Source organism: Macroventuria anomochaeta (genome assembly GCF_010093625.1).
Source record: "Macroventuria anomochaeta strain CBS 525.71 unplaced genomic scaffold BU25scaffold_25, whole genome shotgun sequence".
Lineage (NCBI taxonomy): Eukaryota > Fungi > Ascomycota > Dothideomycetes > Pleosporales > Didymellaceae > Macroventuria > Macroventuria anomochaeta.
The window spans coordinates 171,940-199,679 of NW_022985386.1; the positions used below are offsets into that span (position 1 = coordinate 171,940).

Genomic DNA, 27,740 nt, shown 5'->3' on the forward strand with positions numbered 1-27,740 from the left:
AATGTTTGACATATACCTGAGCCTTCCGCCGTCAGCATCGCAGCAAAGTTAGGGCACGGGATCGTTTTCAAGCTTCCTAAGAAGACCCCAGTTTTTTTTAGTTTCCCTTTGTCAGAATCACGATGAGGATAATGCGGGAGGTGCGGATGGCGGTGGAAGGGGTATGTTATTTAAGTAGAGGCGTCTTGCTGCTCTTGTAGAGGGGATCTCATCGTTTTCATACGAGGCTTGCTATATGCTCACGTCGTGTATTTGTGTCAATGAACGCACATCAATAATCTCACCTACACTAATCTCGACCTCAAACTTCCCATCATGGAGCTCTTCAGTCTCGCCTGGTCGCTGTTGACCTCACCGCTCCTTCTCATCTCCACTATCTCCGGGAGTCTAACACTCTACGTCCGTATCATGTCCAGCATGCAACATCTCAACTGACGATTTTAGATTCTGGGAGTAATCCTCTACCGCTTAACCCTCCACCCCCTCGCCGCATACCCCGGCCCACTCCTCGCAAAAATCACAGACATCTACCTCGCATACTACGCCTACAAAGGCAGCCGACACCTGGCCTTCCACAACGCACACCTGCAGTACGGACCGTACGTACGTCTGGGCCCAAACCTGCTTTCCGTCAACACCGCCACGGGTCTCAAGACGATCTACGGCTTTCGATCAAATGTCAAGAAGGCGAGCTTCTACGAAGCTTTCCCCAGCACGCCGGCAGCTGTCAGCGTGCACAGTGCGATTGATAAGATGCAGCACGCGCGCAAGCGGCGTGTGATGAGCAGTGCGTTTAGTGATGCCGCGATTCGCAGTCTGGAGAAATACATCATCGCGAATGTGCGCGTGGGGTGCGAGTTGCTCGGGCGCCGGGCCGGCGGCGAGACACATGCTGCTGATGGGGGGGAGAAGTCTGTAAATGGACAGGGCTGGAATGGCGCGTGGAATGCGGCACATTGGTGTGAGTGGCTGGTGTTTGATATCATGGGCGATTTGGTGTTTGGCAAGGCGTTTGGGATGTTGGAGAGTCCGGTGAATCGGTTTGCGACGCAGTTGGTGGGGAATGCTGCGCACAGGCATTTGATCGTGAGTGTACCCTTCTGCTTGATATGGGCGTGAGCTGACAGGACTGAAGTGCGGGACGCATCTTACAATTCACAACTGGCACCTGGACAAGCTGTTCTTCCGCAAAATTGCTGGCCAGAGGGCGCAGTATATGCAGTACAGCAAGGCGCAGGCCATGGAGCGCACGAAGCTGGGTCTTGAGGCCGATCGCAAGGACTTCTTCTACTACCTCCTGAACGCAAAGGATGCGGAGACTGGAGAGGGCTTCAACATGAACGAATTGTGGGGCGAGTCGAACTTGTTGATCATCGCAGGGTCTGACACCACTTCCACGGCCATGTCTGGTACCTTCTTCTACCTGGCGCACAACCCCAGGGTTCTGGAGAAGTTGTGCAAGGAGATCCGCGAGACTTTCTCGGATGTCGAAGAGATCGTAACTAGCCCGAAGCTGAGCGGCTGCTCCTACTTGAAGGCGTGTATCGACGAGACGATGCGCATGACACCTCCAGTCGCTGGTGCTCTTCCTCGTCAAGTTCTGTCAGGTGGTATGGAAATCGATGGCAAGCACATCCAAGCCGGCGTCGATGTGGGTGTGCCAATCTACGCCATCCACCACAACCCGAACTACTACCCTCAGCCATTCGATTACATCCCCGAGCGCTGGCTCGCAGACCCATCGACCAATCCCCTGCACGACAGCCTCCCTGCTGCGCAATCAGCCTTCAATCCCTTCAGCATCGGCCCACGAGGATGCATTGGAAAGGGTCTAGCGTACGTCGAGTTGACCGTCACGATCGCGCGGGTTCTCTACCTGTACGACCTGAGGCTCGCTCCCGGAACAACATTGGGAGCTGGAAGTAAGGATCTGGAAGTTGGAAGGACGAGGGCGACGGAGTATCAGATTCAGGACGTTTTCGCGAGTAAGAAAGATGGGCCGATGTTGCAGTTCCGCGCGAGGATCTAGACAGTCCTCGGACAAGATAATATTACAAGTTGTCTCAACCGCAGTCATTGCTATGCGAAGCCTCATATGAATAGGATGATCACACCGATCAATCAGATGTGGATGCATCCTTCTTGAGCCCAATGGCTGATTCCGGGGTAGGATATTGAATGCGTCGTTGGCGATCTGCATCTTGGACTTTGTACAACCCTTTGTACTTCTCCTCCAACAGGTGACCGACCTCGCTGTCGGGCGTATCTTCGGGAAGGGATCGCCGGTAGTCCCAGAGTGACTTGTGGATATCAGGCCCGCCCCTAAAGGTTCTCGCCCTTCCCACGCGGCCCATGAACGATGTTTTCACATGTGACTTGAGTGCCGCCTTTGCATCTTTGCGATTTCCAAACAGGATCTTACAACTCCAACCGTTGGATTTCCTGTGGTGCTCTCGTGGGGTTGTGATGCCTACGACATCGTACTGGTGGAACTTCTCGTAGAACTCTCGTGTAATCTCGAAACGAGCATCTTTTTTTGCTGGGTCCACGGGCGGTAGGTTCAGGAATAGTATCCATTGCTCTGCCATCAAAGGGGATAGGAGCTTAGGAGGCGTTGTAATAGGTGGTCGGACGACTCGAGATTTGAGATCACTGGTTGGTGAAGGGAGCCAGCCGGCCAAAAGACTGGGTAGGTGCAAAGGAGGAAGCTTCCAGGTATCATACTTCTCTGGCTTAAGCTCAGAACCGAGGAGAGTAAAACGTGACAGAGCAGCAATGGTAGCGTCCACTTGATTCTTGTCCGCTATTTTCAGGTAGCAGAAATCTAAAGGTTTGCCTGTTTCGAAAAAGTAGTACATAGTGATTTGAGCGCTGTAAGTCAAATGAGTAGAGTGTTCGGGCCGCTCGTTCTGAGCTATGACTTACTCTGGATAACCCGCTCTGGCAATTAGAGCTTTCATATCATCCTCGGTGGCGGTCCGAGGCAGCTTGATGGAGATGAGATGCGGAAGGTCAGCAGCAGCAAAACCAAGGCGTGGGTGGCGCCAGCGGGGATCATCGAGTGGTGAGGTTTTCGAATTGGAAGGCAGATCAGGGGAAGTTTGTCCAGTAGAAGCCTGCTCGACAGAAGCCGCAGGTCGAGATGTACTGGCGTGTAAACCATGTCTGTGAGGAGCATGGCAGGTGTTGATTGGAAAACAAGATCTCAATGTTGCTGTCGCGGCTGTTGTTGGTGCGCACGCGTTGAACCGGCTAGTGGCAATAGCACTTCGTGCAAGGAAACGTAGGGATGCAACCATACTGTAAAGAAATGCTGCCGCAGATGCAAAACCAAAGGAATGCTTCGAATGTCGCGACCAAGGATGGAAGTTTCCTGTTGCAAGATGAGGCTAGCGCGCACTGATGCGCTTCTTTATCGATACCGGTATGGTCTTGGCATTATCTATCGTGGACTTTTTTCCAGCGCGCATGCATCAACAACACAATCTCGACTTCTCGAGACATCGGGAGAGTCGTTCTGCGTCGAACCCTATCACTCCGTTCCTAAAGCATCATTCCCGCAGTTACAATGTCTGTGCCTAGGGTCATCTCACAGGGCCGTTTAGCTCTTTCCAGGGGCTTCACAACTCAACGCGCCACCGGTTCGATACTTTGCGTTGTCAGCACAGCAGCTCCGCGACGACAGTTCTCATCGAGCGTGCGAATCCGGGAAGAGGTCGTTCAGACGCCGGCCACAGGCCCAGAAGTTCCACTTACAGCCACTCGAACCGCATCCTCTGGAAACCATGCGCAATCGATTGCAATTACGAAATTGCCCTGGGATACCGTGCCGGCTGACATTGAACAGCTTCTTCGCAACGCTGGAGTTGATGTGTGAGTACTACCCAGAAAAGGTGCTGACAACACCTAGCTGCGCCCAGGTCACGTGTTTTACTAACAAATCTACAGCAAGAGAATCCAATTTCGAATTGATCGCTTCACATTCCGCTGCGATACTTCCTCTTTCATCGAGTTAGGTAGCCAAGAGCAAGCGCAGAATGCCATCAAGGTTCTGAATGGCCAGCAGCTCCATGGCCGTTCATTAGTTGTCCGCCCGCTTAACGACAAATTCTATTGGGACCACGGGTTCAAGAAAGAACATCGATTCTTTTTTCATGATGAGAATACTCCATTCCAGGCTATCCAGGGCCTCCTTCAAGGGCGCCGGTTTCGCTTGTATGTTGAGAACCCAGGCTGGCTCAATCAAAAGGATGAAGGCAAGTCCATTAACGCCACAAGACGAGAGATCATCGACAAGCACTTCGGACCATTTGGGGTGGAAGCCATCGGGGCACTGAACCCAGTCTGGAAGGGGGATAAACAAAGTGACAGCTCGTTCCTGACACACATCGACTTCGCATCAAAGGAGGGTGCTGAGCGAGCAATTGACTCGCTCAACGATAAAGTCATCGAGGGCAGGCGAGTGCAGTTGAAGCCACACACTGTCAGTCCACGGAGAGCCGAACAGATTGGGAAAGTGGACAGGAACCTGCTTGCGCAATTGCAGCAGCTTGGCCTCCTTTCCACTAAGGAATCTTTGGACAAGGTCGGCGTATAATCTCAAGATGGTGTGGTCGGGAATCTTGTAAGATATTCTATACATTCAATGTTACATATCATGGTCGGGATGATCAGACATAGCAGATGCATAACGTATTCAACGCTTTGACATACATCTCTACGAACTGGTTTTTCCGCCGAGCGTCTCTTCGCTTCTCTCCACAGCCCCAAACTCAGCTTCGTCATTGTACTTCCTCAGACCGATGGTCTTGACGACCAATCACACAGGAAGCAGCGCCACCGCCCCAAGGCCGAAATTGAAGTACGTTCCCCCAACCGTCACGAAGATAGGAAAAGCGTTCAAACCATAACTAAGTGCCTGCCAGGCCGACTCAGTGCCACGCAGAGGCGCAGCAAGACGAATCGTTTTCTGCGGGCTCGTGGAAATTTGACCGACCAGGAAGAATGCAAAGTTGTAGTTCAGCTGGAAGTCTGCATCAAGGAAGATGAAAGGCGCGAACGCACGCCCGAAGGCTTCGTCTGCCCAGCCGTACAAAGTCGCGGATCGAGAGTACTGCGTGACGTTGATGGTGAGCCAGATCCACCATACGCCCTGCGTAATCATAATGACTCCGAAAGCCCAACGCGCTCCCTTCTTCAGCGCTGCGCTGTGCGTGTCAAGCCATGCGCCCAGCAGGTTCGTAACCACGATTGCAACGACGCTGGATAAAATGGAGCCTAGAGAGCGTGCGCGAACGCTTAACCAGAGGGCGATGTATGTGCAGTACACAGCCTCACTGTAAACACCTGTCCGATCCAGAATACCAGCAAGAGAAACTTTTTCTTCAGAATGTCTTCGTAGTCACCTTGATCTCTTGCCACGGGTTATCGTAGATCTGAAGCTTCATTGGCACCTCATGCGGGCGCGGTACTTTCTCCGGTTTATTCAACAGCAACGCGACGAAAGGATCGAGGCATGCAGCACAATGAAGATCAGGTGTACAGTATACCCGAATCTTCCAGCAGTGTTCTGCTCATGGTTTAAGCCCAGGTTGATCGCGCAACCATGGGTGCGTCCCTCCCATCCAAGTAATCCAATACGCAATCATCTTTTCCCTATTCCTCGGCTCCAGATACGCAATCGCAATCACCGCCTCAGACGCTCAGAAAATACCAGCAGAGATACCACACAGCGTTGCACCAAGGATGTCAAGCCACTCCGTGCCGAAACGGTTGTTCGTATACGGACCTGCGCTGTACGGCGCAAAGCCAATAGTTCCGACGACGAGCGCGCCTTTGGTGCCGACATACATGACGAGCGAAGAGGTGAGCCAGCAGATATGAGCATGAGGCAGAATGTGAGTGCGTTGGCGGTGTTAACCAGGTAGGGTTTTGGGCTCCTCCAGCGCCGAGGGAGTTCATTGCGTCCCATGGTCCGGGGGCTGCGAGACTGCAGAAACCGAGGATTGTGGCGTTGTAGAAGGGTGTGCGGTACCATCTGACTTTTGATGTTGGTTGGTGTAGGCGATTAAAATGGGTTGGAAGGTCGTACCGGGCTCGGTGTTGCGAAGATGCGTCAGACATGACATGGTGTTCTTGGTCAGCCATGTTTGAGGGTTGGTGGGCAATGGAGAAGGACATTCGTGTCCCCGAGCTCCCTTGGTGTTTTACTTGTACACGCTAAGGTAGTCGCGTCCAGCTTGTGGAACCCACGTATGAAGACCGAGGATGTGGTACGCGACAGTCGCGTCCCAACATTTTGAGAAATCAGAAGTATATATCTGAAGTAGATCCTTCCGCAATTCATGCTCGGTGTTGCACGCATGCACGCATACTAGGAGTTGGGCGATGTCGGATAAGTCTTTCGCGTTCGATTGGTTAGCGAATGACTGATGTGCGTACACCAAGGAGGTACTAGCGCCTCGACACCTCAGTACTTCGGGGTAAAGATCAATCTCAAGACAGGCTTGCGCGTTCAAAATCTAAATGAACCCATTCGTCTACCTGAGTTTCGACCATCATGATCTCGGCTGAAGCTGCAGCAGAGCCCGATTGCACGAGCAGTGTGAATCTTCTTATATTTGAGAAAGGCTCTGCGAAGTCCTCCGAAGGTCACGGTCTATATTTTTTCGAGTCAGTAAGTATCAACGCTACGCTATGCTATGCTATGCTATGCTATGCTGTCAATCTCAGTCCACTGTGCGTGCCGAAGAAGCGAGTCCAATGCAGGCCAGACTGGTTTGGCTGTCCGAGTCATGGTTGTGGCATCTTTATCTCATCACCCGCCTGCTGTGACCGCTGTCGACGCTGACGCTGTTGTCTGGACCGATCGAGATGCTGATATTGGATGCTTCGTCTTCACTCCTGCCTCGCCGCTTGGAGTCACGGTGACCACGGCTGTCACTTCTCTCAGGCTGAATGACAAGCCATGTCTGGCCTCCACTATCATCCTCTTGCTGCATGAGCTGGAGCTGTGGCCCGTTCCGGCCTGTTGGTCGCGGTGACTTGGGTGGAGGTGGAGGTGGAAAGATTGTGGAGTATTTGGACACCTTCAGAGGCAGTGTGGTAAGTGCTGAGGGTAGTGGAACAGACTCGATCAATGTGACCTTTTCGAGAGGAAGAGTCGACAAAAGAGCAGCTGGCAAGTCAACAGGCGAGCAGCCAACGATGACGTGCCGTAAATGCGTGTTTGCAGTGAAGAACGAGAGGTTCTCTGTTAACATGTCAGTCGGCAACAGTTGATCCATAGTGATGCAAGTCAACGTACCTCGTATCTTTCGCCCGGAACTGCCTTCCTTGCCAACACCGACATCCACGAAGTCGAAGCTTGCTATCCGTCCACTGAACGCTGTTGACATGGCACGCAGGGAGCCAAGGTTGCTGATCTTGTCCTGCCGTACCAGGTACTTCGCTAAACCTTCGAGGTTGGCATACACTCGTACAATGATGTCCAAGCTGTCTGCATCTTCGAAGTGTGGCCTCAAGTACTCCCGTGTCCGAATGAGTAGCTCATCGGCCAGAGCCTCGCCACCTTGAGCCTTTCTTGTGATGTATTTGTCCTGGAACTAGGAAGAGTTAGGCTCGTGCTTACATGAGGGTAGGTAACAGCACTTACGAGGAAGCCTTCCGCATCTACATCGATCAACACCAGTACGAAAGGACGTTTAGCCTGTTGCTAGTGAGCATCCATGAAGCTATACCCAGTGTGGTTAGACTGACCTGCTTCTGTGCGAGCGCGTCTTCTCTTGTCTTCGCCTCATGAACCTCAGCCTGCAATGTTCGACGAACATTTTGCTCCGAGTTGAGATCGAGCTCAGTCTGTGCAAGTCGTGCTTCGGTCTTTTCAAGCTTGTCAAGCAGTTCCTGCGATATCTTAGGCGCCGCTTCAGGAAACAGAAGTCACACTCCAGTTACCTCGATAAGCTCGATCCTTTTCTCTTCTATTATCCGAAACTGTGCTAATCGCTCACGATAAGTCAGAGGACCCGGTGGAGGCGTCGGAGACGGAACCAAGGCCAACGCTGATACTGCAGCTGGTGGAGCAGGAGCTGGAGGCGGAACTTCGGCCATAGTGACGGAGACCTAATATCGATACCTTGAATCATCAAAATCTGGGGTTACCCAGCTTTTAAAGGTTGATGGTCAACACCTTTGGGCTCCCAAGCCTAGGTGGCTTTGCATGCACGTCAAAGTGCGGTGACCCAGCACTGCCTAGGATTCTCAACGTAGCGGGCGCTGATTGGTCAAAGATGTGGAGCTCATGCAGTTTATTCGCTGCCCCGACAGTCGAGCCCACCGGATCGAGAACCGTGCGCGTGAGTTGCCGTTCGACTGAAGTGGGATACGCGGGGCGAGCCGGGCGCTCATGCTGTGAATATGCGCGAGCTGGGATGGTGATTGTATCCGTGAAGTGTAAGTCTCGTCAATTACTACACTCGTAAGCTTTTGCATCGAGCCACATCTGCCTTTTCACTATTGCAGAATTGACTCGTTCATAAGTGCGGCGATTGCGTAGGAGTCAGCTTGCCTTACGCTCATGCAGACGAGGCAGCCTACTCGGCCTACTCAGCCTGCTCTCGAGGTCGAGGTACAGCGATAGCATATTTATTACTGTCCTCGAGTTAACAACTCCCACAAACATGGATGCGGGCCGAGTAGAAGTCCCATGGGCCGTTAACTGTTTGCATGCTTACCCACGTTTGACAGCTTGCGTGCAGCTCCATAAAAAGGTCAGGCATGAAGCGCGTTTCTGTGACGTCATCGACCAATAAAAACCGCTGCTGATGAAGGAAATAGGGCTATGATCGCGGAGTGTGCATACAAAGAGTGAATAGCTTGATGCACTTTATTTGACAAGTGGTTGAGGATCGCTAAGATTCAAGTCTGTACAGATAAAGTAACCATGATTTTCCGCTACTCGTCGTCTTGTTCAAAGTCTTCTTTCGTCCTCTTCGCAACGTTCTCATCCACCAGAACCCTTAATGCCAGCATTGCCATACCTTTCGCGCAATTCAAGGCCGCCTTGTGACCCTCATCTGTACCTGCACACGCTGCGAATGCTGGATGGTGGGCTGACACATCCTTCTCAGCCGGGATCACGAACGCGCCGTGAAAGCTGGGGATGATATGTGAAACATTGCCCATATCTGTCGAAGCATTCATCATCTTCTCCTGATTGATCTGAATTTTAGTACCGAGCGTGTCCATCTCTTGAGCGTACAGCTCGCATAAGGTCTTGTTGGCGCGTAGGTTGAGGTATGTGGGTGAGCTATGAGCGGTCAGTACTACGGTATAGGTCACGAAAACTCGAGCCACTTACCTGATATATTCCAGCTTACATCCTGAAGCCAAGGCTGCTGCTTCAATACAGTTCTTTACGCGAGCAAGGAGCTTAGCCGCTCGCTCTATGGTAGGGCTGCGGACATTCCAGTTCATCCGTGTGTAGTCGGTGATGACGTTTGGTACGGTTCCTCCGGCCTCGATTACTCCGTGAACGCGTTCATCCGGCTCCATCTGCTGCCTCAGGAGACCCACGTTGGCGTATGCTGAGACTGCTGCATCTAGAGCGTTGACTCCGTTCCAAGGCTCACCTGCTGCATGTGCTGGTTTGCCTCTGAACTCAGTCTTGAACTTGTGACTCGCAATCAGCTTGAGACCAGCAAGACCTTGGTAGTAGCCAGGCTTGTAAAAGATCTGATGTGCGGACATTGGATGAGCTGCCGTCATTAGCAACGGCCTTACATTCTGAGCTTTCGGAAGGCCTCACCCATGATGGCTGCAGCAGTGTCTTTGGGGAACGCGCCAGCTTCGATAAGCTTAGCTTTGCCGCCTCCACCCTCTTCAGCAGGAGTACCAAGGATCCGTAATCTCCCTTCGATGTTGTGTTTCTTCATCGCCTCGACCGCCGCGGTAAATGTTGCGATCGAGGAAGTCGCGATCAAGTTATGACCGCATGAGTGACCAATGCCTGGAAGAGCATCGTACTCTGCGCAGATGATGACAAGACGGCCGCCGGACCCGTACTCCGCTTCAAAGCTGGTGTCGAAACCATAAGCATGTTTTTTGACGTTAAATCCGAGTGAAGAGAGGTAGGAGGTAATTGTCTGATGCGCAAAATGCTCTTCGTAACCTAACTCTGGGTTCTCGTGGAGAGCTTTGTTGATCTTGTGAAGCTCGGAATCAGCGCCATCAATGGTCGATGTTACGATCGAACGTGCTTCCTCCAGCATCTTCCTGTTCTCATTCTGCGATCCCATTTGAGCTCCAAATACCAACTCTTTTGGGACGCTGTTTCGAAATAGAGGTTCTTTACGTCCGAATTCGAGGATGTCTGTAGTGCGTATTGATGAGCTTCACGCGTTGGAAGATGACGAGCGGGTGTGGTGTCCATCTTTAATGCAGAAGGGTTTTTGTAGCCTCGGACGATGATTTTCGGTACTTCTTGCTGCAGATGTCGACCTCATCTTCCGTTGAAATTTTGAGAAGATAAGGGAGCGCCTATTTCACTTTTCGAAATAAGCGCTCCTTTAGCGTCTGTGGCGGGTCAGTTCCCCACTTAGCGCGAAGCGCTCCTCTCTCAATTACACACGATAGGAAGCATGTCTTACCCCCCCGCAAATGTCTCTCCTGGCACTTGACCCTGTGTGCCTCCACGCCTATGGCCACAGAAGCGGAGCATACTTCTAAGACAAGACGCCGTAGCAGAGCAGGATGCTGGACGTGCCGCAGCCCGACAGTGAAGAAAGGTTGCGATCGACGCCGTCCCATCTGTGGGCGATGTGAGCGACTGAAAATATCATGCGACTATACTCCACGACCGACTCTAGCAGAGCGTCGCAGGACCAACCGAAGCTTGAGTTCCGCACAGAGTCCTTTGTCCTCTATCAGCGATGCAGCTTCACCCATTGTCTCAAACACGAGCCAGGAGATTCTCGACTCACCTTCGGTACCAGAGGCTTGCAGTACACCTTCTATAATCAACACGAGCCTGGAGGTGTTCCATTCACCCTCGATACTAGAAGCTTGCGGCGTAAGCCCATCCTCGAGTCATTCGACAGGAGCTTGGACAGATACGGGGAGATGTACTCTGGATCTATGTGCTGAAGACTACGAAGCTATTCGCTATTTTCGAACCGAATTTGCCAAATTGCATCACACTAAGAACCCGGAGTATTCATTGATATCACTCATGTTCAACATCGCGCAAACTGAACCCATGGTCATGCACATGGTCGTGGCGATTGGGCATCAAGAGATGGATTTTCGACGGCATCAATCGTCGGTCAGCGCTCAGAATGCTTCGTCGAACCACTATGGTCTGGCGCTCAGACTCATGGCAGATGCAATTGTGCCATCAAGCGAAACCACGAAGGATCTTGACACGATCCTCACTGCTTTGTGGCTAATGCTACTTTATGAACAGCAATTCGGCGACGAAAGGTGCAGAGCATATTTGAGCCATCTCCAGGGTGTGGCATCGCTATTGCAGTCGCAGAGCGGTAACCTACTTCAGCTTCCACCACACAAACTTGGAGCCCAAGAAAATAGTCCAGTAGCTGTACGGACAGACCACTCGAGTAAAGAGTCGAAGATATCTATCTACTCGGCACGCGTTCTAATCTGGATTGTATTGCTTGATTCAGCAGCCGCGACGTCTGGTGTCGGGGGACACGTGAATGAAGCTATCCTCAACATGCTGCTTTCGAATCCGACAGACACTCGTATGCGATCCAAAGATCCTATCAAGGCAGTGGCACGTCTCCATCACTATTCCAATTCCTTGTATCGACTAACATGGGGCGACGCATACCCTCAGGCTGAGCTGGTCGACGATGTAGAGAACCGCAACGTTTACGCCCTACTCGGCCATTGTGCGTATTTGCGATTCTTGACCGCTCAGCTTGCGACATTGTATCGCGATGATCCTTCGTCAGCAATGGAACAAGCGCATGAAGTGGAATACTCAATCGATGAAGTCGGCGATCTCTTCAGAGAACTCATGGAGGTGGCTCATGAGCTGTCTCTAGAGACCGACAACAGTCACAGACTGGTGGCGAACATGCGAGCAATTGTACCTATGTACTATGCTATCATCCTAGACTTCAAGCGCTTGACAGCCTTCAACGATCCCATGGATGAGCGACAGCGCTATGCTTTACAAGAGATCATGAATCTCTGTTTTCAGGATTTCACGCATGGCGGCGACCAGCCCAACCTGAGAGTTGCTTGGCCTCTGTTCATGGCAGCCCTCGAAACCCATGACATGCTACATCATAAATTCATACTGGACCGTTTCGAAACCTTCCGACTTTATGGGAAGAACTACGAACGCGCCCACCGCTTTTTGGTCACAGTCATTGCCATGCAACGACGTCATGGCAAGCGCGTAGACGTCAGAGCGCAAATGGAGCAGAAGGAATTGTTCGTTTTGGGATGATACGTACAACGCTCTTTCTGTGACCAACGCGCAAGACGACAATGCTTGACTGACGGATCTTGACCATTGTGTTCGTTCACCCTGAGCATCCATTGAAATTGGCGACAAGCCGTGTTCGCTAAACCACGTTTGGGTTAAGGAGCGCTTAAATCGGTCGCTTCCGCTCGGTCTTGGATCACGTGTGGTGCACTGTCAAGAACAACACAAAGTCAATATCTCCGCGTGCAAGTCCCGCAAACCATTAGCCGACCAGTATCTGCATCCCCGCATTTTCATACGCGTGCGTATCTAGTATCTCAGTTAGTAGCTGGTTATCAGTATGCCAAGCATGATGCATACTCCTCTACAGGTAGCCATGGTCTATAAGAGCACTTCCTCCGTCAGAACCCAGTGGACATCGACAACCACCATCACTTCAACGCTATCTTCAATCAACATCGAATCTGATCCCCTCCAACAATGTCTGTTACGAACGAAAAAAAGGACAGCCAGGAGTATCCAGACAAGGACCAAGTCCTTACTGAGCTCGGCGATGTCCTCGCCACCAGGGAGGCCCTCAGTCCAGAGGAAGACCGGCGTATCTTGCGTAAGATTGACTTGAAGTGAGTGCAGTACTTGTTGTTATGTTATTACCTATATACTGGATGCTAAGCTTGGTAGCCTACTCCCGATCATGGGCTTGTCGTACATGTTCCAATTCCTCGACAAATCGGCATTAGGCTACACTGCGATCATGGGCTTGCAGACTGATCTCAATATGTCTGGAGGACAATACAGCTGGGCTAGCGGCATATACTATTTCGGCTATCTGGCTGCATCATACCCTGCTGCGGCCTTGATAGTGCGCTTTCCTGTCGCTCGGACCATCGCAGTCTCTGTGTAAGTACCATCGATGCTCGACTCCCTACTTTGCTAATTTTAGACAGCATTGTTTGGGGCGCAATTCTTATGCTTACTGCGACTTGCTTCAATGCTGAAAGCCTCCTCGCTATACGCTTCTTTCTCGGTGCAGCTGAAGCAGCGATTGGTCCAGGCTTGACCGTCATCGTGGCCATGTGGTACAAAAGGTCTGAACAACCTTTGAGGCACGGAGCTTGGTTCATGGGCAACGTTGTGGCTGGTATCTTCGGCGGTATACTTGCATACGGTGTTGGACATGTTCGTAGTATCGAGCCTTGGAAGGTAAGACAGAGTCTTCACGAACAGAGTTTGTAGACTGACTTGAATTTTGGGCCGTCTTCTTGCTATTTGGAGCACTCACTGTAGCGTGGTCCGCTGCCATCTACTTCTTCCTTCCGAACGAACCGTCGAACGCGCGTTTCCTCAACACGGCCGACAGAGCAAAAACCATTGATCGCGTGCAAGAGAACATGACTGGCATTAAGAACAACACATGGAAATGGGGTCAGTCGATCGAAGCATTGCTTGATGTCAAGATCTGGCTTCTAGTTGCGATCCAACTTGCACAGAACATCGCGAATGGTGGTCTTCACGGGGTATGCTCCCTCCATCACTCTCATCAACTAAGTACATTGCTAACCATTGTACAGTTCGGCTCCATCGTCATCAAGGGCATGGGCTTCTCGACGCTAAACACACTGCTTGTCCAGATGCTCGGTCAAGTATTCCAAGGCGTCTTCGTCATCATCGGCACCGCTGGCAGCACCTACGTTCGCAACACCCGCACGTACTTCATGGCTTGGAATCTCGCCGTCGCGCTTGTCGGCGCTGTGATGATTCGGGAGATCCAACCTACCCAGATCTGGGCACGGTTCATGGGCTACTGCTTTTGCATTGCTTTCTCAGCGAACTTCCCTATGGTTCTGAGCATGTCGAGTGGCAACATCGGTGGCTTTACAAAGAAGAACACTGCAAACGCAATGGTAAATCCCCTCATGCTCATGTCAAACTTCGACTCTAGGATCAATATGTTGATACATACAGATCTTCATCGCATATTGCACAGGCAACATCATCGGCCCGCAGCTGTTCTTTGCCAACGAGGCTCCAAGCTACCCGTCAGGCTTTCTTGCAATGATGGTCTGTTGCGGTACGGCACTCGTTCTGTGCTTTGTTCTCCGCATCTATCTGATCTGGGAGAATAACAAGCGGGATTGCGAGACTGGCCTCGAAGGCATTTCCGCAGATGAGGCTGGGGACATGAACTATGCGGATATGACCGACAAGGAGATGAGGTCTTTCCGCTATGTATACTAGAGATTGGATTAAGCAGCATTGGAATGCTTGGTATGGACTCCAGAAATATCGTACTGAAAGATACTAGGCAGACTTCCAGACATGCCGTTCAAGAAGCCTCGACGCGTCAAGCGGCAAGAGTGAATGATGACGACACGCTAGTCACTAGTGTGTTACTGAGACCCACTCTCTCCTGCGGCTCACCTGCCACCATCCACCATCAGCATCAATATCACAGACAACAGGAACAGGTATCTCTCGCAAGTGACTACAGATTGTTTCCAGCATCGAACTCTCACTTAAAACTCAGGACTCCTTTCGACATATCGCTTGGGACGCGCGTCGCGACGCGTGGACGTGCATTACCGGTATTAGGCAATATGACATGACAACAGTGGCCCATCACGCGTCTCAAGCCTTCAACTTCTCTGCTTGCTCATCCAAGATGAACTTCCACATCACTTCAGCCGCTGTCTTCGCTCCGTCCATTGCGTTGAGTGTCTCGGCGAGAGCTATAGCGTTAGCCGCATAAATAGGATCACGCAGCACTGTGAGCACTGCATTACGAATGTTTCTCGCCTTCCAGGATTGCTTCTGGATGCGAATGGCAGCTCCAGCATTCATCGCGTTATCCAGATTCGTCTGCTGCTCGACTTGCAATGCAACGCCTACGATCGGCTTCCCGGCGGCAAGTGCGCATTGCACAGTTCCCTGACCACCATGGCTGATAACGACATCAGCAAGTGCATTTGCCGCTGGAGCGGGGATGAAATGGTCTGTTACGAACAGTCGCGTGTCTCCATCTGCAACTTCCCTGGCCCTGTCGATGGAACAGATCGACTTCGATGCTAGAATGACGGCGCTCCAATCATCAACAGGGTCGAGCTTCATTGCCCGAATAGCCTCGAACAGGAACTCTTCCGTGCCCGAGCTTCCCATTGTGATCAAGATGGACGGACCGGGACCTTTCTTGAGATGCATCGCAATGTCTGGATTCAGTTCCGAGTCATTTTTAGCATACAATGGGCCGGTCAGCACGATGTTGCTGGGAAGCCGATGCAAGTACTCTTGATGGAAGACAGGATGGTCGTTGACGAGGTTGAGATCAGCCATATTCATGTCGAAGAGGGAGATGGGCCCTTTGACGGGCCATCCACAAGCCGCTGCGGCTGCTCCAAGTCGTCTTTGGCGGAAGATAGGTGCTCGGGTCATCAGACCACTTGCCCACCAAGCCAAGTTTCGTCTCATCGGCCGAGGCAGTCGAGTGAACAACGGCATCATGTCTGGAAGATCGCGCACTAGGCCATGTGCGAAGGCGCTTGGGTGGAGTGGAACAGGGAGGAAGTTAATGGTACGAATACCCAACAATCGAGCAGCAATCGACGCCGGCGCCCACATTCCGTGGAACACGATATCAGGCTTCAATAGCCTGAAGGCTGCAAGCTGTCCATCGATGAATGACTTCGCAATCTCTTCGGATCCGAAGAACTCTGGCCAATCCCAGCCGAGGTCATGTGCGACTGAGATCCCTCTGACTCGAGGCTGGGCGGGGACGATATTGAAGCCAGCGTCGGTAATCTGGTATTCGAAGCGCGAGCCACAGGACAAGAAGTCGATTTTCAGCTTCAGAGCGGAGGGACATTGGTCCCGTAATGCCGTAGCCATGGCGATGGCGCGTGTAGTATCACCGGCATCTTGCCAAGCTACGCTTAAAACGATGTGGATCGAGGCAGTCATTGTGGTGAAAGAGATATTCTCACTGGCAGAGAAGTCAAGAGAAGCGCGTGGATACAAATATCAGTCACTGTGGTCGACACTGGTACGGATCTTATGTAGGTACCTCCGACATACTACATTCCACCGGCTCGTACTTCGCACCCTCGACTGCATTGCGGGGCTGCCCACGTTCGTCCAGCTTCGACTGTGCGCTACTCCGATACTCGACATACGCTATTGCGCCATCTCTGTGGCCGAGAGAGCGTTAGGGTACGAATCATCCGACACCAGCGGGGAACCGTGAAAAAGCATCGAAGATGAACCTCCAGCTTTCAGCTGCTACGGACACCCTTATCGTATGCACCCTTAGACGTCCGAAGCTGTTCGGCTTGCCTGTCCAATGCAGTTGCTAGATCCGCGTTTTGATGATACACTGCATCTTCCAGGTACCACGCCTCTTGCATGGATCCTGCCGTCTGTCTACGACAGCCGATGCAAACATATTTTTGTGGCGTGCACAGGTCTATTGTCGGATTCAGCTCGTATCAGACTGATATGACATCCCTCCCGCTGCACACTATCTTGATCTCTAGTCAACCTGATGCATCATGGGAACGGGACCATCACCACAACCTCTTCCGCGTCCGTCTCCCCAGAAACTTCACGGGAAGACAGACCCTAAGATTGCTTGTCAGCAACAATCTCCCATCAGTGCAGCTGGGATTCGCCCACACATCTTGCCAAGCCTCAGTAAGCATCAGAAGCAATCAGGTACGACATGCTACCACCTCTTGCCTGTGCGACATATGGCATCACCCTATTGGCAGGAACCAACTGTAAGCTCGGAACAGTACCTGGCTAAGGAGTTAGACAGGCCAACCAGCCATTATCTTATGTTTCGATGGACGTGGTTCAAGTGCCTCACAGAGTTGCACTTCAAACTTGACAGTTGGGTATGAGGCTACTCTGGTTCATGTGCTCTGCAATATCTATCTTGACGAGGATTGAGTACGTCCACACAATATCAATACACCTTCAGGATCTCGAACAGCCAGCAGACCAACTGCAGCGGAATATAATAGCCTGCAGAGGCAGTTCAGCGCTTGACAAGAACTTCCGGCTCTACTTCGGAAAACCAAGCTCTGGCCGTAGATCTGGGTTCACTTTCGTTGTCATCCATTGTGAAAACTGTCCGCTTGATCGATACATCTTCTTCCAAATCGGAGCGGGCTGCGCGATGAAATCATCATCCAGTCTGATAGCATGTTTTCGAGACACGCGTCTCTCGACACTTATGCTCCTGTCAGGGTCTCTTTTGCGACCGCTGCTCATCTCGACATCTTGTACGACCGCTTGGCGCGCTTTCCTTGGATCATCCTTTACGCTCCGCCACTCCATGCCTAGAGCTGCAGGTACGGCCAAACAGGCGACAAAGAGCACTGCAAGGAAGGTACCTTGCGTCAAAGAGCGATTATATGCTTCTAGTACTTTTTCCTGAAGCTCGGGAGCTACAGAACGTGTCAGATCAGTCGCTCCCGAGTTCAGAACATGGCCTACATCGATACCTTCGATGCGCTGTAGGCCCTCGGAGAACTTGTCGATATACAGGTTTTGGCCGACGGCCGTGAACACTGCTCCACCGAGCGTTTGGCATAGCGACAGCATGGCGGTGCCAATTGGGATGTCTTGTTTCTCCAAGACGACTTGCACAGCCAAGTTGGCATGTTGCATCGAGAAGCCAACTCCAATGCCTAGGACGATCAGGTAGCCGATCCACTTAGCAGTTTCCGTGCTGGTGGCCAATGTAGTGATCAAGCCAGTACCAACTGCCATACAGCAAGATCCGATGATCATGAACGGAGTGTAGTACCCGATGCGCTGGATCAACCCGCCAGACAGGATCGAAGCAAAGACTGTCGAGAGGACAAGTGGTAAAGAGTTGGCACCTGACTGGAAAGCGGACACTCCCTTGATTGCTTGAAACCACAGTGGCATGTAAATCGACACTGTCAACATCGTAGCGCCGACGCAAAATTGCGATGCGCAACCGCATGCAATACTCCTCTGAAGAAGAATGCGAGCAGGTACCGTTGCAGTGGTTTTTCGAGTCACATATTGCCAGACAATGAAAGCTGTGAGCAAGGCTGCGAAGGTGGCAAGCAGAGCAATGAGTCGTGGGGAGCTCCATGAGTACTCTGCAGCGCCCCACTCCAAGGCTAGCAGGAGACAGGTGATACCAGGAAGGAACAAGATGGTCCCGAGAGGATCCATTTTCCGCACTGTATCCTTCCAGCCTTTCGTTCTCGGTTTGTTCTCTTTCAGCTTCAGCAGGAACATGACCACCCCGATGGTAATAGCGCCGAGCGGTATGTTGATGTAGAAGCACCATCGCCACGTCAATCCACTTTCTGTGAATGCACCGCCCAGCAATGGTCCTGTCACGCTTGCGACGCCGAAACACGCGCCGAATAAGCCTTGCAGCAACGGTCGTCTATGCAATGGCACTGTGTTGAGCATGATAAGGATCGCTCCCGTAAACACGCCGCTGCTTCCCAGACCTGCGATCGCTCTACCCACAATCAACATGATGCTGCTCTGGGCTGCGCCACAAATCGCGCTTCCGATCTCGAAGAGGAAGATGCCGGACAAGAAGACTGGCTTCGTGGGGAAGAACGTGTATATGCGACCGTATAGGAGGATGAGGCCGCAGGACGTGAGCATGTATGCGCTTGCGTCTGTGGGCAGAGTTAGCGGTACGCTCAAGCCTCGACACGATGTTACGGGGCTTACACCATCCGACGTCCTTTAAACTGTTGAACTGATTTGTGATCGCAGGAATCGCGGGTCCCATGATTGTTCTGTCGAGTGCGACGAGAAAGATCGATATGTACAGCGAGATCATAATCAGCACTGTCTTCGCCAGAGAAGGGTATGTCGCCGCGCCATCGCTTCCGGGGTACTGCGGAGGTCGCTCCTTTGAAGGCTGAATCGGGCTCTCGACCTCATCTTGAGCGAAGTCTACTTCTCGGAGGTGACTTGCTCTATTCGGTTTTGTAGGTGTCAACAGGTTGACGACAGAATCTGTAGCTTCAACTTGTTGCTGTGCACTCGCACGCCTCGATGGCCAAGAGTAGTTGTCGAACTCGCTCCCTGACGGACTCGAAGCTATGGAATCGATTCTTCCTCGTTCGGTTGCTTGGAACATCACCAAGTGCGGCAGCTCCATGGTGTTCAAGTCGTTGCTGTGTATATTAGGGCTCATGTCGCCCGAACCCGGCTGTCGTGGATCCATTGGGGCTGTTATTGTGCTGTACTTTTGTCCTGGGGAGATTCTTGGAGTGTATGTTGTCTCGCACTTGCATGCTAATGCGGCAATTGTTGCTTTGGTAGCACTACTATGTTTTGAGTTCCAGTTGTGGTGTCTTTTGACAGCTGTGCGGTTGTCGGGAGCGTAGTATTCTATCAGGTTCCCGGATGTCGGCGTACGGGACGATGCTCGTATAGAGGGCGCTGTCATAGTGGAGCCTTGTTGCTTATTGTCTTGGCCTTGATAAGCTGCGATGTGCGGTATGGACAGTAAGGTACTGTTTGTGGCATAAAACAATATTGCTAACAGTTAGGATAGATACGGAAAAGAAGAACTTGAGCGCATGTCAACACTGCGACTGCCTCAGAAAAGCAACACCATCTTGCGCAACCACACCATCCAGCAGCCCATTATCCTCTATCCCGTTCTCTGACGATGCATCCACGCAGCATCGGCGGTGTCGCAAGCTATTCACCGACATCACATACTCAGCCATGCATTCAAGCTTTGCGCAAGCGAGACAACTTTCCGCCTTTAGTATACACACCGTCGCACGACCTGCATCTGTCATCTGCTTCCCTGCGCCGGTTCGCGCTTCCTTGTGTGCTGCATTGCGGGTATGCAGGTCAGCCGGCGCTGACCTGGGGATCCGAACGGGCTTCCCTCTTCGGGATGCACGACACCCCACGATGGAAAACTCAACGTTCAGGGTTACAGCGATGATGAAAGCCTTGAAAGTTATCAGAACCCTGCGGGAGGGAAGGCTATATGCGGCAATATGATGATGTTGATGCCGACAAAATGTAGCGTGGGTTGACAAAAGTGGAAGAGGCAGGGGCCAATATCAGTTGCTCATGGGCCACCTCGCGCCACAAGCTTGGTACGACTCCGCTTCTCCACGTTTTCGCCGCAACTTCATGTACTTCCAGGCGTCTGCCTCACCTTCAAGGGCCCTTGATTCACTAATAAAATCAGCGCTTCCAACAGTCAGTACTACGAGTGGTGACGGCTACAAAGTACTGCAGTAAGATGTGGGAGGTAATGATGAAGGATGCAAGCTGTACAGCCGTACAGTAGCCGTAATAAGCAAGATCGTAGACCATAGTACTGTGATAACGGTCACGTGAGTGTATAGGCAGAGAAGAGTGATTGAGACTGTGGCGGCTTGGGCCGCTAGTAGAATACGATGGAATATAGCGCTGAGTTACTATCTAGCCTGGAGAAGACGACTATGTACCTGACCTGTAACACAGTAGACTAGGTAGTCTGCTACGGGCATAGTCAGACCTTGTACGGACTGATTGATACCGCAACAGAGCCGCTGTCTTCTACCCACTCTACTTTCCTTAAACATTCAATCTCGGACCCATTCTTTCTATTTTTAGCACCTCTACTACAGTACTACGGCAATACTGCAGCTGCTGCTACTTTCTGTACGTGAAATTTGAACCGTAGATGTTGAAGGTTACGGTGAAGGTATTGAGCCGTGCACTAGCACTAACCTCTGTTCGTTCGCCCTGTGGAAAGGACTGCCGAACTCTGGAGTACATATGCAAGCAAAGTGGCGGTCCAAGGTATTGTGCTACTAACTTCGGCTGTAAAATTGTGCCGTCTTCGGGAATTCAAATCAGTCTATCTCACCTCTTTTCACAAACCCACTTACAAGATGAGGGGAACAACACCGTTGACCGACCAAAGCCATATCGCACCACTTAAAATCAGAGTAACTTGGAGAATATATTGCGTTCAAGTTCTGTACCTGAGTGGTCAGGACGCACCAGCCTCCTTCTTTGCATCTACATCCTTGCTTTCGGCTGACAGAGCATCGGCCGCCTCGATCTTCAATGTTGTTTCCGACTCTTTTGGTGCTTCTTCCGTCTCCTCTCCACCCTCCTCAATCTTGCTCAACCTGCCTTCCTTCTGCCTGTCCGGCCCTTCCAAGGTCGCAAGCTCAACTTCTTCGACTTGTACTTGTTTGCCATCTTCAGCTCCCTTACCCATCTCGAGGTCAGCATCCTTAGTGTAGAGGTGCTCGCTGCGAGTTCCGTGCTTTCCGCCAATGACAAGTGCCCAGACGGACAATCCGGCAACGGCCAACGCAACGAGGAAGAAAGGCACCATGATTGTTCGCCCCGCTACTTCAATATCGCACTGTGCCTGGTAGTCCTTTCGTGCCTCGCCAGCACCCTTTGCGTTCTCTAGCTCGCAGGTCCAGGTCTCAAGGTCGAAAATGCCAGAGTCGTAACGGTAGTACCTGTACCCAGATGGAGACACAGCGTTGGGTGTCTTTGGGATGAGATCGTACTTGAACGGTGATGAGGCTTTGTGAGATACGGACATGGCGATAAGAGCGGTCAGAACAAGGATGGCATTGATGATGTGCAGAACAATGGCGTTGCGGCGGAAGGCGCGCGTTTGCGTCTGTTTGACAATTAGCTCAAGATGTCCATCGAGCATCAGGAACGACTCACTCGTCTGCCGGATTTCCAGTCCCAAGAAACGAATGCCAAATGTGCCGTACTCAAAAGTATGTTGAGCATCGCCACTACCAGTACAAGCTTCTCAGGCACACGGAAGAGGTTGTGAGGAAGAGCGGCTACCAGATTCTCTCCTTCAGGTTCGCCTTGGACCTCGTCGTTCACAAGATAGAACCCCATCTCGGCGTTGAACTCAATGAAGCCGTAGCTATATGCCTTGAGGACAAGAGCTGCAATGGACAACAGGAGGAGCAGCGTGAGCGATACCACCAAGAGGAGCCGCGATAAGCGGTATTGGCGATCATCATTGTGGGACGGAGGGTTGGTAATTGAAGGTGCATTGTTGCGTCTCTTGAAGGCTGATGAGAGCTTGCTGGCGATTGCCTGGATTTGAGGCGTGACTTTGTTCATGCTAGGCTAGCGGTCCTTCTCCAGCTCTTTCTGAGGTGTAGTGCCTAGCAAACTGTCTTGATCGAACCCGTATTAGATGATTATATAAACTCAGCCCCCAAGCTTGACCGTTGATAAGTCAAGTTGGCAAGCTGTAGTTGAAGGTCAAATTAGAAACAAGAAGAGGAAACGGGTGATGAGCGAACGACGGACAACCTGACACGGCAGAGAATACATAAGATTCTCCCTCTCATCCGAACGTGTGGCGTATATGTTGTAAACCTCGGTCATCGCTGCAACTGTCACGTTTCGCACGTCCACCGCCTGTTCGTAGGCGAGGCTGTCAATGCTATGTACCCGGCATTTGGCTGCTTCTTCGATCTAGACGAGGCCGCGCTTTGAACGGATATATGGCATGCCGCTCCATCTCAACGTCCTCACAATGCTGCTGAAGGTAGCGATCAAACGTGTGACTGATGTCTGGATTGGTGGTTGCGGTGTTGCGAGACAGATGGCGTCAGAGATTCGCGACACGTTCGTGAGAGCACGGGCCTAAGGATGTCCGAACTGCAACACGTCAAGTAACGATAGAGTGGGTTGCTAAGAACGAAAATAAGGCACGAGTTCGCTCTGAGGCCCTCAGGTTGATACAGGACGCGTGGTCGGTATGACAACTGCCAATATGGTTGTTCAAGCAAGCCTTGGGTACGTGTGGCCGCCGTTGGCTCCTGCCCCCTTTCTCGTCGTGCCAGTACTAGGAGTCTATCGCTACAAGTTTAAATGTCATCTGTGTAGATTGATGGGTAAAGACCGATGAAGGAGGTGGAACGAACGATAATAATTGATGGTTTCGTAAGGGCGGTCCAGAAACGGTTTACCAACTTTTACCACTGCTTCTCTTCACCGCTCAATCTTCAGCAGCAGATCCATCTCGTACTGAGACAGCCCTACTTCATGCCTATGCGCGTGAGCGAGTGAGTGTATCAGACCTTGGAACCGCATCGCAGGGCTCTTGATGGTCACGTGGGCCAGCTCTGTATGGGTCGCAAAATAGTTGATCTTGGAGATTTAGGGCTTCGAAAACGAACTGGCGTGTGATCACAGACGCCCTGTACTCTGATTCTACGCATTTCAGACGTTGCAAATTGTTGATGTGCGAGGTCTCGCAGAACAGGATCGAATGTCATGCTCAGCCAAGTCAGCCAGTAGCTTATACAGCCTCCGGCCAGACGGCCTTATCCAACGGATCTTGTGGAGTCCTTTCCTTTTCAACCCAATAGCTGATAACAACCGTATTCCAATTAGGCAAACCCGTCCTCAACTACGTAACCTCCTGGTTTGATGGCTGGACAGGAATGAATCACTAGCAACGAAGGCAGCGCCCTTAAGTATCCGGCATGCTCACAACTTGCTCAATCCTTCTCATCTCACCTTGCCAGAAGTGAGAACTCGCGTTATGCAAAAGCCTACTTCGACATCTTCCAATTATCCTTGCCGCCAATTGCAAGCTCTGCTAAGATGCATCGCTTCGTCGCTCCCGTTCTTGTGAAACTCGCTTCGGCCGCCGTGCATACCGTCCAGGTCGGGCCTTCAGCACTCACTTTCGTTCCTTAGACCATCGGCGCTGTTCAGGGCGACACTGTTGTCTTCGAGCTCTTTCCTAGACATAATGTCGTGGAGGGTATTTCGGCAACTCTTGCGAGACTGATGATGACGACTGTGGGTAGTTAAGCTCTCGTCTTCATATACTGAAGCTAATGGAAGCTCCAGTTTACAGTGGTCCGTATTTTGATACCAATAGCAGAGCCAGGAAGTTCGTGGTGAACGTTACCAGCGATGATCGAGTGTACTACTTCTGCAGCGTGCAAAGGCATTGCCAGTGAGTACTGCACATCATCTGTAGACGAGCGTTCACTAACGATACAGGTCCGGCATGGTTGGCGGTATCAACATTCCGGGAGTGAAGACGCCAAGTTGCGCAGAGAGAATGCTGACCGTTGCAAGCAAATCGGGCAGCGAAACGTTCGAAGCGTATAGCCAAAGGGCAGCGAATGTTCAGCAAACAGAAACGCCAGAATAAATTCGGGGGGACCAATTGCTAGACGACGCACAGATTGCAAGCTTGACCAGCAGTGGAGCAGCATCTTCAGCCTTGGCATCGTGAGTGTAAAATGCAGGCCTTTGGCGAGACCATTCACTGACTTTGTGACAGTGCATCTGCATCTGCTTCATCCGCATCCTCAGCAGCCTCCGCTACCGTGCGCACGGGCACAACGAGCGCGTTGGTACAACGAGCGCGTTGGTACAACGAGCGGGCAACACCAATATACTCATACTTTGACGCGTCAATTGCACCACAACCATGCCTGGAATTGATGATGCAATCACACAGATTCGTAATTTGAAGCCAAATGAAAGACTTTGCTATACAGAAATTGCAAAAAACCATGGCGTTGATCGTACAACGCTGTCGCGGCACTGGCGAGGTGTGCAGCAATCCCGGGAAGAAGCCAATTCTGCTCGCCGAAAACTCCACCCACAAAAAGAGGAGTACCTTGTGAAGTATATTGAGAGACTTACAGATCGTCACCTACCTCCCACACGTCAAATGATAGCGAATTTTGCCTATGCGCTCGCCCACAACGAGGTTTCTGACAGCTGGATTACTGAGTTCCTTCACCGGCACACTGATCGATTGACCCCACGATGGGCCACGAGTATGGACGCGCAGCGGCACGCCGCCGATTCTCTTGAAAAGTACACCGAGTACTTTGATATTCTGCAGCAGAAGATCACCCAATACAACATCGAGCCGCGGCACACATACAATATGGATGAGAAGGGCTTTGCTATTGGACTGTGTGGCAGGAGTAAGCGTATCTTCTCTAAGGCAACGTGGCAGCGCGGAGGCAGTAAACAGTCACTCCAAGATGGTAATCGTGAGTGGATTACACTGCTTGCGAGCGTGTGTGGAGATGGATCAGCACTGCCTCCAGCCATCATATACAGGAGCAAGGCTGAAGCTATACAATCAAACTGGGTGGCAGACCTAGAACCAGGAAAACACCATATATTTGTAGGAGCTTCTTCTACAGGGTGGACCAACGATAAGTTAGGCGTTGCCTGGCTTGAGCAGGTGTTTGATCGCTACACAATCCACAAAGCTCGAAATAACTGGCGATTGCTTATCGTTGATGGCCACGGCTCCCATATAACGATGGACTTCATTGATTACTGCGATCGCCACAAGATTCTGCTGGTTATCTACCCCCCACACAGTACCCATACGCTGCAGCCGCTCGACGTAGGCTGCTTCAAGCCGTTGGCAACAGGATACTCCAACGCAGTCACCACACGCCTTCACTGCAGCCAAGCGCTTGCCCAGGTAAAAACACCGGACCTTGTGAGCCTGTTCGGGGACGCGTGGCTAAACAGTATAACCCAAAAGGTAGTTTTAAGCAGCTTCAAAGCCACAGGCATCTCACCGTTTGAGCCCAATACAGTCCTTCACCAAATCCAGCAATGCAATACCCATACCTCCAGCTCCACGGAGCCATCCGCCGACAAGCTTGACAGAGTTTTTAACTCTGCAGTTGAGCTTCATAACAATAGGGATGCGCGCGCGCTGCAACGCTTCCTTCACAGACTCTCTGCGCAGAATAAGCTTCTCAACTACGAAAACCAGCAACTCCGCCTTACAATTGCAAGCAAAAAGAACCACAAGAAGAAGGGCAAGCCGCTTGACTTGCGTCAACGCGCTCGATACGAGCACAAACCTCTCTTCTTCTCTCCTCGCAAGGTACAAGAAGCCCGCGAGCAGCAGCAAGCCGCAGAGCAAGAAGAGCTGGACAAAGCAGCAAGAAAGGCAGATAAGAAGCAAATACAGTACAACAACAAGATACTCCAGGAACGGCTAGAACAGGAGAAGCGTGTGGCGCGTGAAAGGAAGAAGGCAGAGACTGCGCAGAAGAAGGCTGACGTAGAGGTAGAAAAGCAACGCAAGAAGGAGGCTCGCGACGCTGCCAAAGCTATACAATTAACCCAATTGGGTAAGCGTAAGGCCTCACAGAAGGCTCCTACACGAGCTCCCGCCAAAAAACAGCGTGTGGGTGGTGCTGCTGGTGGTGTTGCTGCCGCCGCTCGTTCCCTAAGCCCTCCACCCAAGACCACCCGCCGCGGCCGCAACGTCACCGTACCCAGCAAATATAAATAGCACAAATTAATCGCAAGCAACTGTTTACTACAACACCACAAAATCCCGCGATAACAGCTATTGTGGGTGGCTCTACAACCTCATTCTTGCGTTGCCGTGAAGGCGCTAGCGCGCTCGTTGTACCAACACGGGCGTTGTGCCCGTGCGCACGGTAGCGCCACAAGCACGCCCGCTCGTAATGGATCAGCTTCGCCAACTGCTTCAGCTGCAACAGCGTCATCCACCGCCGGAGCTGCGGACGTCTCCTCAGGCCAGATCAATGAGCTTGCAGCGATTGTTCTGGGTGTTGCGGCATGGATCGTTTGATTTCGCGACGTGAAAGGGTTGCGTGCATAGCGAGACACTTCGCACGTGGTTTACGCGCAGAATGCGGTAGCTTCGAGCTTCGATGCGCGAAGGCTGCTTTCGGATTTTTCTAACTACCAGGACTCGGGAGCACTCACAGTCCTAAATGTTGCTGTCCTATATTCTCTTTTTACGTTGCTTATGCATTGCTATATAGTAGGATTACTGGAAAATATTTTTTACATACTGCCGGAACCGACGTCTTGTCGTCTTCTGCTGCTGCGGTCTTGACTTGGGAATACCTTCAACAGTTGGAGGCTGCGTACAGTCCACCTCACTTGTTTGTGGTTTAGGCAACGCATGCATCTTAGCTTGGAGCCGTTCACACCTTTCGCTCGACTGGCCAAGGACGTTCTGCAGCCCAAGTAGCGCGCTTGAATACGCCTCTTGTGCTTCAGCATGCTTCCCTTGCTCGATGTAAAGGTCGCCCACGTTCTCTAATGTGTTGAGTGCAGGTATGTACTGTCGGACGTGCGCATCACCAAGTGCGTCCTTGTAACCTTGCAGCGCTCGCTGGTACATCTTCTCTGCCTCTGCCAGCTTGCCTTGGTCTGCGTATAGAAGGCCCAGGTTGTTGACTGTGTTCAGCGTCGACGTGTGCTTGGGGCCGAGTGCATCCTC

At 51.7% G+C, this 27,740-nt stretch overlaps 12 protein-coding genes across 12 annotated transcripts in view; 4 read left to right on the forward strand and 8 right to left on the reverse strand.

The window, feature by feature from the left end:
- The first annotated feature begins 177 nt into the window (after positions 1–177).
- BU25DRAFT_114167 (cytochrome P450) lies at positions 178–2,073 on the forward strand. Its single transcript, XM_033700372.1, has 3 exons — positions 178–399; positions 445–1,086; positions 1,136–2,073. The coding sequence occupies exons 1-3, from the start codon at positions 316–318 to the stop codon at positions 2,027–2,029; spliced, it is 1,620 nt and encodes a 539-aa protein (XP_033559688.1). The 5' UTR covers positions 178–315; the 3' UTR covers positions 2,030–2,073.
- BU25DRAFT_114175 (uncharacterized protein) lies at positions 2,022–3,358 on the reverse strand. Its single transcript, XM_033700373.1, has 2 exons — positions 2,926–3,358; positions 2,022–2,871 (listed from the first exon to the last, which is right to left on the reverse strand). Exons 1-2 carry the CDS (start codon positions 3,297–3,299, stop codon positions 2,118–2,120), a joined length of 1,128 nt encoding a protein of 375 aa, XP_033559689.1. The 5' UTR covers positions 3,300–3,358; the 3' UTR covers positions 2,022–2,117.
- A 122-nt stretch (positions 3,359–3,480) lies between these two features.
- On the forward strand, positions 3,481–4,665 carry BU25DRAFT_492779 (uncharacterized protein). The gene is made up of 2 exons (XM_033711667.1): positions 3,481–3,873; positions 3,949–4,665. The coding sequence occupies exons 1-2, from the start codon at positions 3,569–3,571 to the stop codon at positions 4,595–4,597; spliced, it is 954 nt and encodes a 317-aa protein (XP_033559690.1). The 5' UTR covers positions 3,481–3,568; the 3' UTR covers positions 4,598–4,665.
- A 154-nt stretch (positions 4,666–4,819) lies between these two features.
- BU25DRAFT_441304 (uncharacterized protein) lies at positions 4,820–6,128 on the reverse strand (the record flags this gene model as incomplete). The annotated part of the gene is made up of 5 exons (XM_033709229.1): positions 4,820–5,332; positions 5,406–5,569; positions 5,714–5,793; positions 5,921–6,041; positions 6,092–6,128. 5 exons carry the CDS (start codon positions 6,126–6,128, stop codon positions 4,820–4,822), a joined length of 915 nt encoding a protein of 304 aa, XP_033559691.1.
- A 681-nt stretch (positions 6,129–6,809) lies between these two features.
- BU25DRAFT_432781 (uncharacterized protein) lies at positions 6,810–8,109 on the reverse strand (the record flags this gene model as incomplete). Its single annotated transcript, XM_033708738.1, has 5 exons — positions 6,810–7,252; positions 7,307–7,604; positions 7,655–7,708; positions 7,759–7,902; positions 7,954–8,109. 5 exons carry the CDS (start codon positions 8,107–8,109, stop codon positions 6,810–6,812), a joined length of 1,095 nt encoding a protein of 364 aa, XP_033559692.1.
- Positions 8,110–8,952: 843 nt separating this feature from the next.
- Positions 8,953–10,268, reverse strand: BU25DRAFT_432782 (metal-dependent amidase/aminoacylase/carboxypeptidase; the record flags this gene model as incomplete). The annotated part of the gene is made up of 3 exons (XM_033708739.1): positions 8,953–9,307; positions 9,359–9,755; positions 9,806–10,268. 3 exons carry the CDS (start codon positions 10,266–10,268, stop codon positions 8,953–8,955), a joined length of 1,215 nt encoding a protein of 404 aa, XP_033559693.1.
- Positions 10,269–10,696: 428 nt separating this feature from the next.
- On the forward strand, positions 10,697–12,681 carry BU25DRAFT_473524 (uncharacterized protein; the record flags this gene model as incomplete). Its single annotated transcript, XM_033710880.1, has 2 exons — positions 10,697–11,000; positions 11,109–12,681. The coding sequence occupies 2 exons, from the start codon at positions 10,697–10,699 to the stop codon at positions 12,473–12,475; spliced, it is 1,671 nt and encodes a 556-aa protein (XP_033559694.1). The 3' UTR covers positions 12,476–12,681.
- BU25DRAFT_371901 (MFS general substrate transporter) lies at positions 12,529–14,958 on the forward strand. The gene is made up of 6 exons (XM_033703994.1): positions 12,529–13,077; positions 13,136–13,354; positions 13,402–13,657; positions 13,708–13,971; positions 14,026–14,358; positions 14,420–14,958. Exons 1-6 carry the CDS (start codon positions 12,935–12,937, stop codon positions 14,690–14,692), a joined length of 1,488 nt encoding a protein of 495 aa, XP_033559695.1. The 5' UTR covers positions 12,529–12,934; the 3' UTR covers positions 14,693–14,958.
- Positions 14,832–16,628, reverse strand: BU25DRAFT_114235 (glycosyltransferase family 1 protein). The gene has a single exon (XM_033700374.1). The coding sequence runs from the start codon at positions 16,406–16,408 to the stop codon at positions 15,083–15,085; it is 1,326 nt and encodes a 441-aa protein (XP_033559696.1). The 5' UTR covers positions 16,409–16,628; the 3' UTR covers positions 14,832–15,082.
- An 881-nt stretch (positions 16,629–17,509) lies between these two features.
- Positions 17,510–19,904, reverse strand: BU25DRAFT_432787 (major facilitator superfamily transporter; the record flags this gene model as incomplete). Its single annotated transcript, XM_033708740.1, has 3 exons — positions 17,510–19,122; positions 19,178–19,335; positions 19,702–19,904. The coding sequence occupies 3 exons, from the start codon at positions 19,902–19,904 to the stop codon at positions 17,510–17,512; spliced, it is 1,974 nt and encodes a 657-aa protein (XP_033559697.1).
- Positions 19,905–21,461: 1,557 nt separating this feature from the next.
- Positions 21,462–22,582, reverse strand: BU25DRAFT_345841 (uncharacterized protein; the record flags this gene model as incomplete). Its single annotated transcript, XM_033703066.1, has 2 exons — positions 21,462–22,115; positions 22,166–22,582. The coding sequence occupies 2 exons, from the start codon at positions 22,580–22,582 to the stop codon at positions 21,462–21,464; spliced, it is 1,071 nt and encodes a 356-aa protein (XP_033559698.1).
- A 4,699-nt stretch (positions 22,583–27,281) lies between these two features.
- BU25DRAFT_396831 (FabD/lysophospholipase-like protein) overlaps positions 27,282–27,740 on the reverse strand; it is a gene marked incomplete at its 3' end in the record, with an annotated part of 4,473 nt that continues 4,014 nt past the window's right edge. Inside the window, exon 6 of the mRNA XM_033704846.1 lies at positions 27,282–27,737. Within this exon, the coding sequence (XP_033559699.1) occupies positions 27,282–27,737 (456 nt within the window). The remainder of the gene's footprint in view (positions 27,738–27,740) is intronic.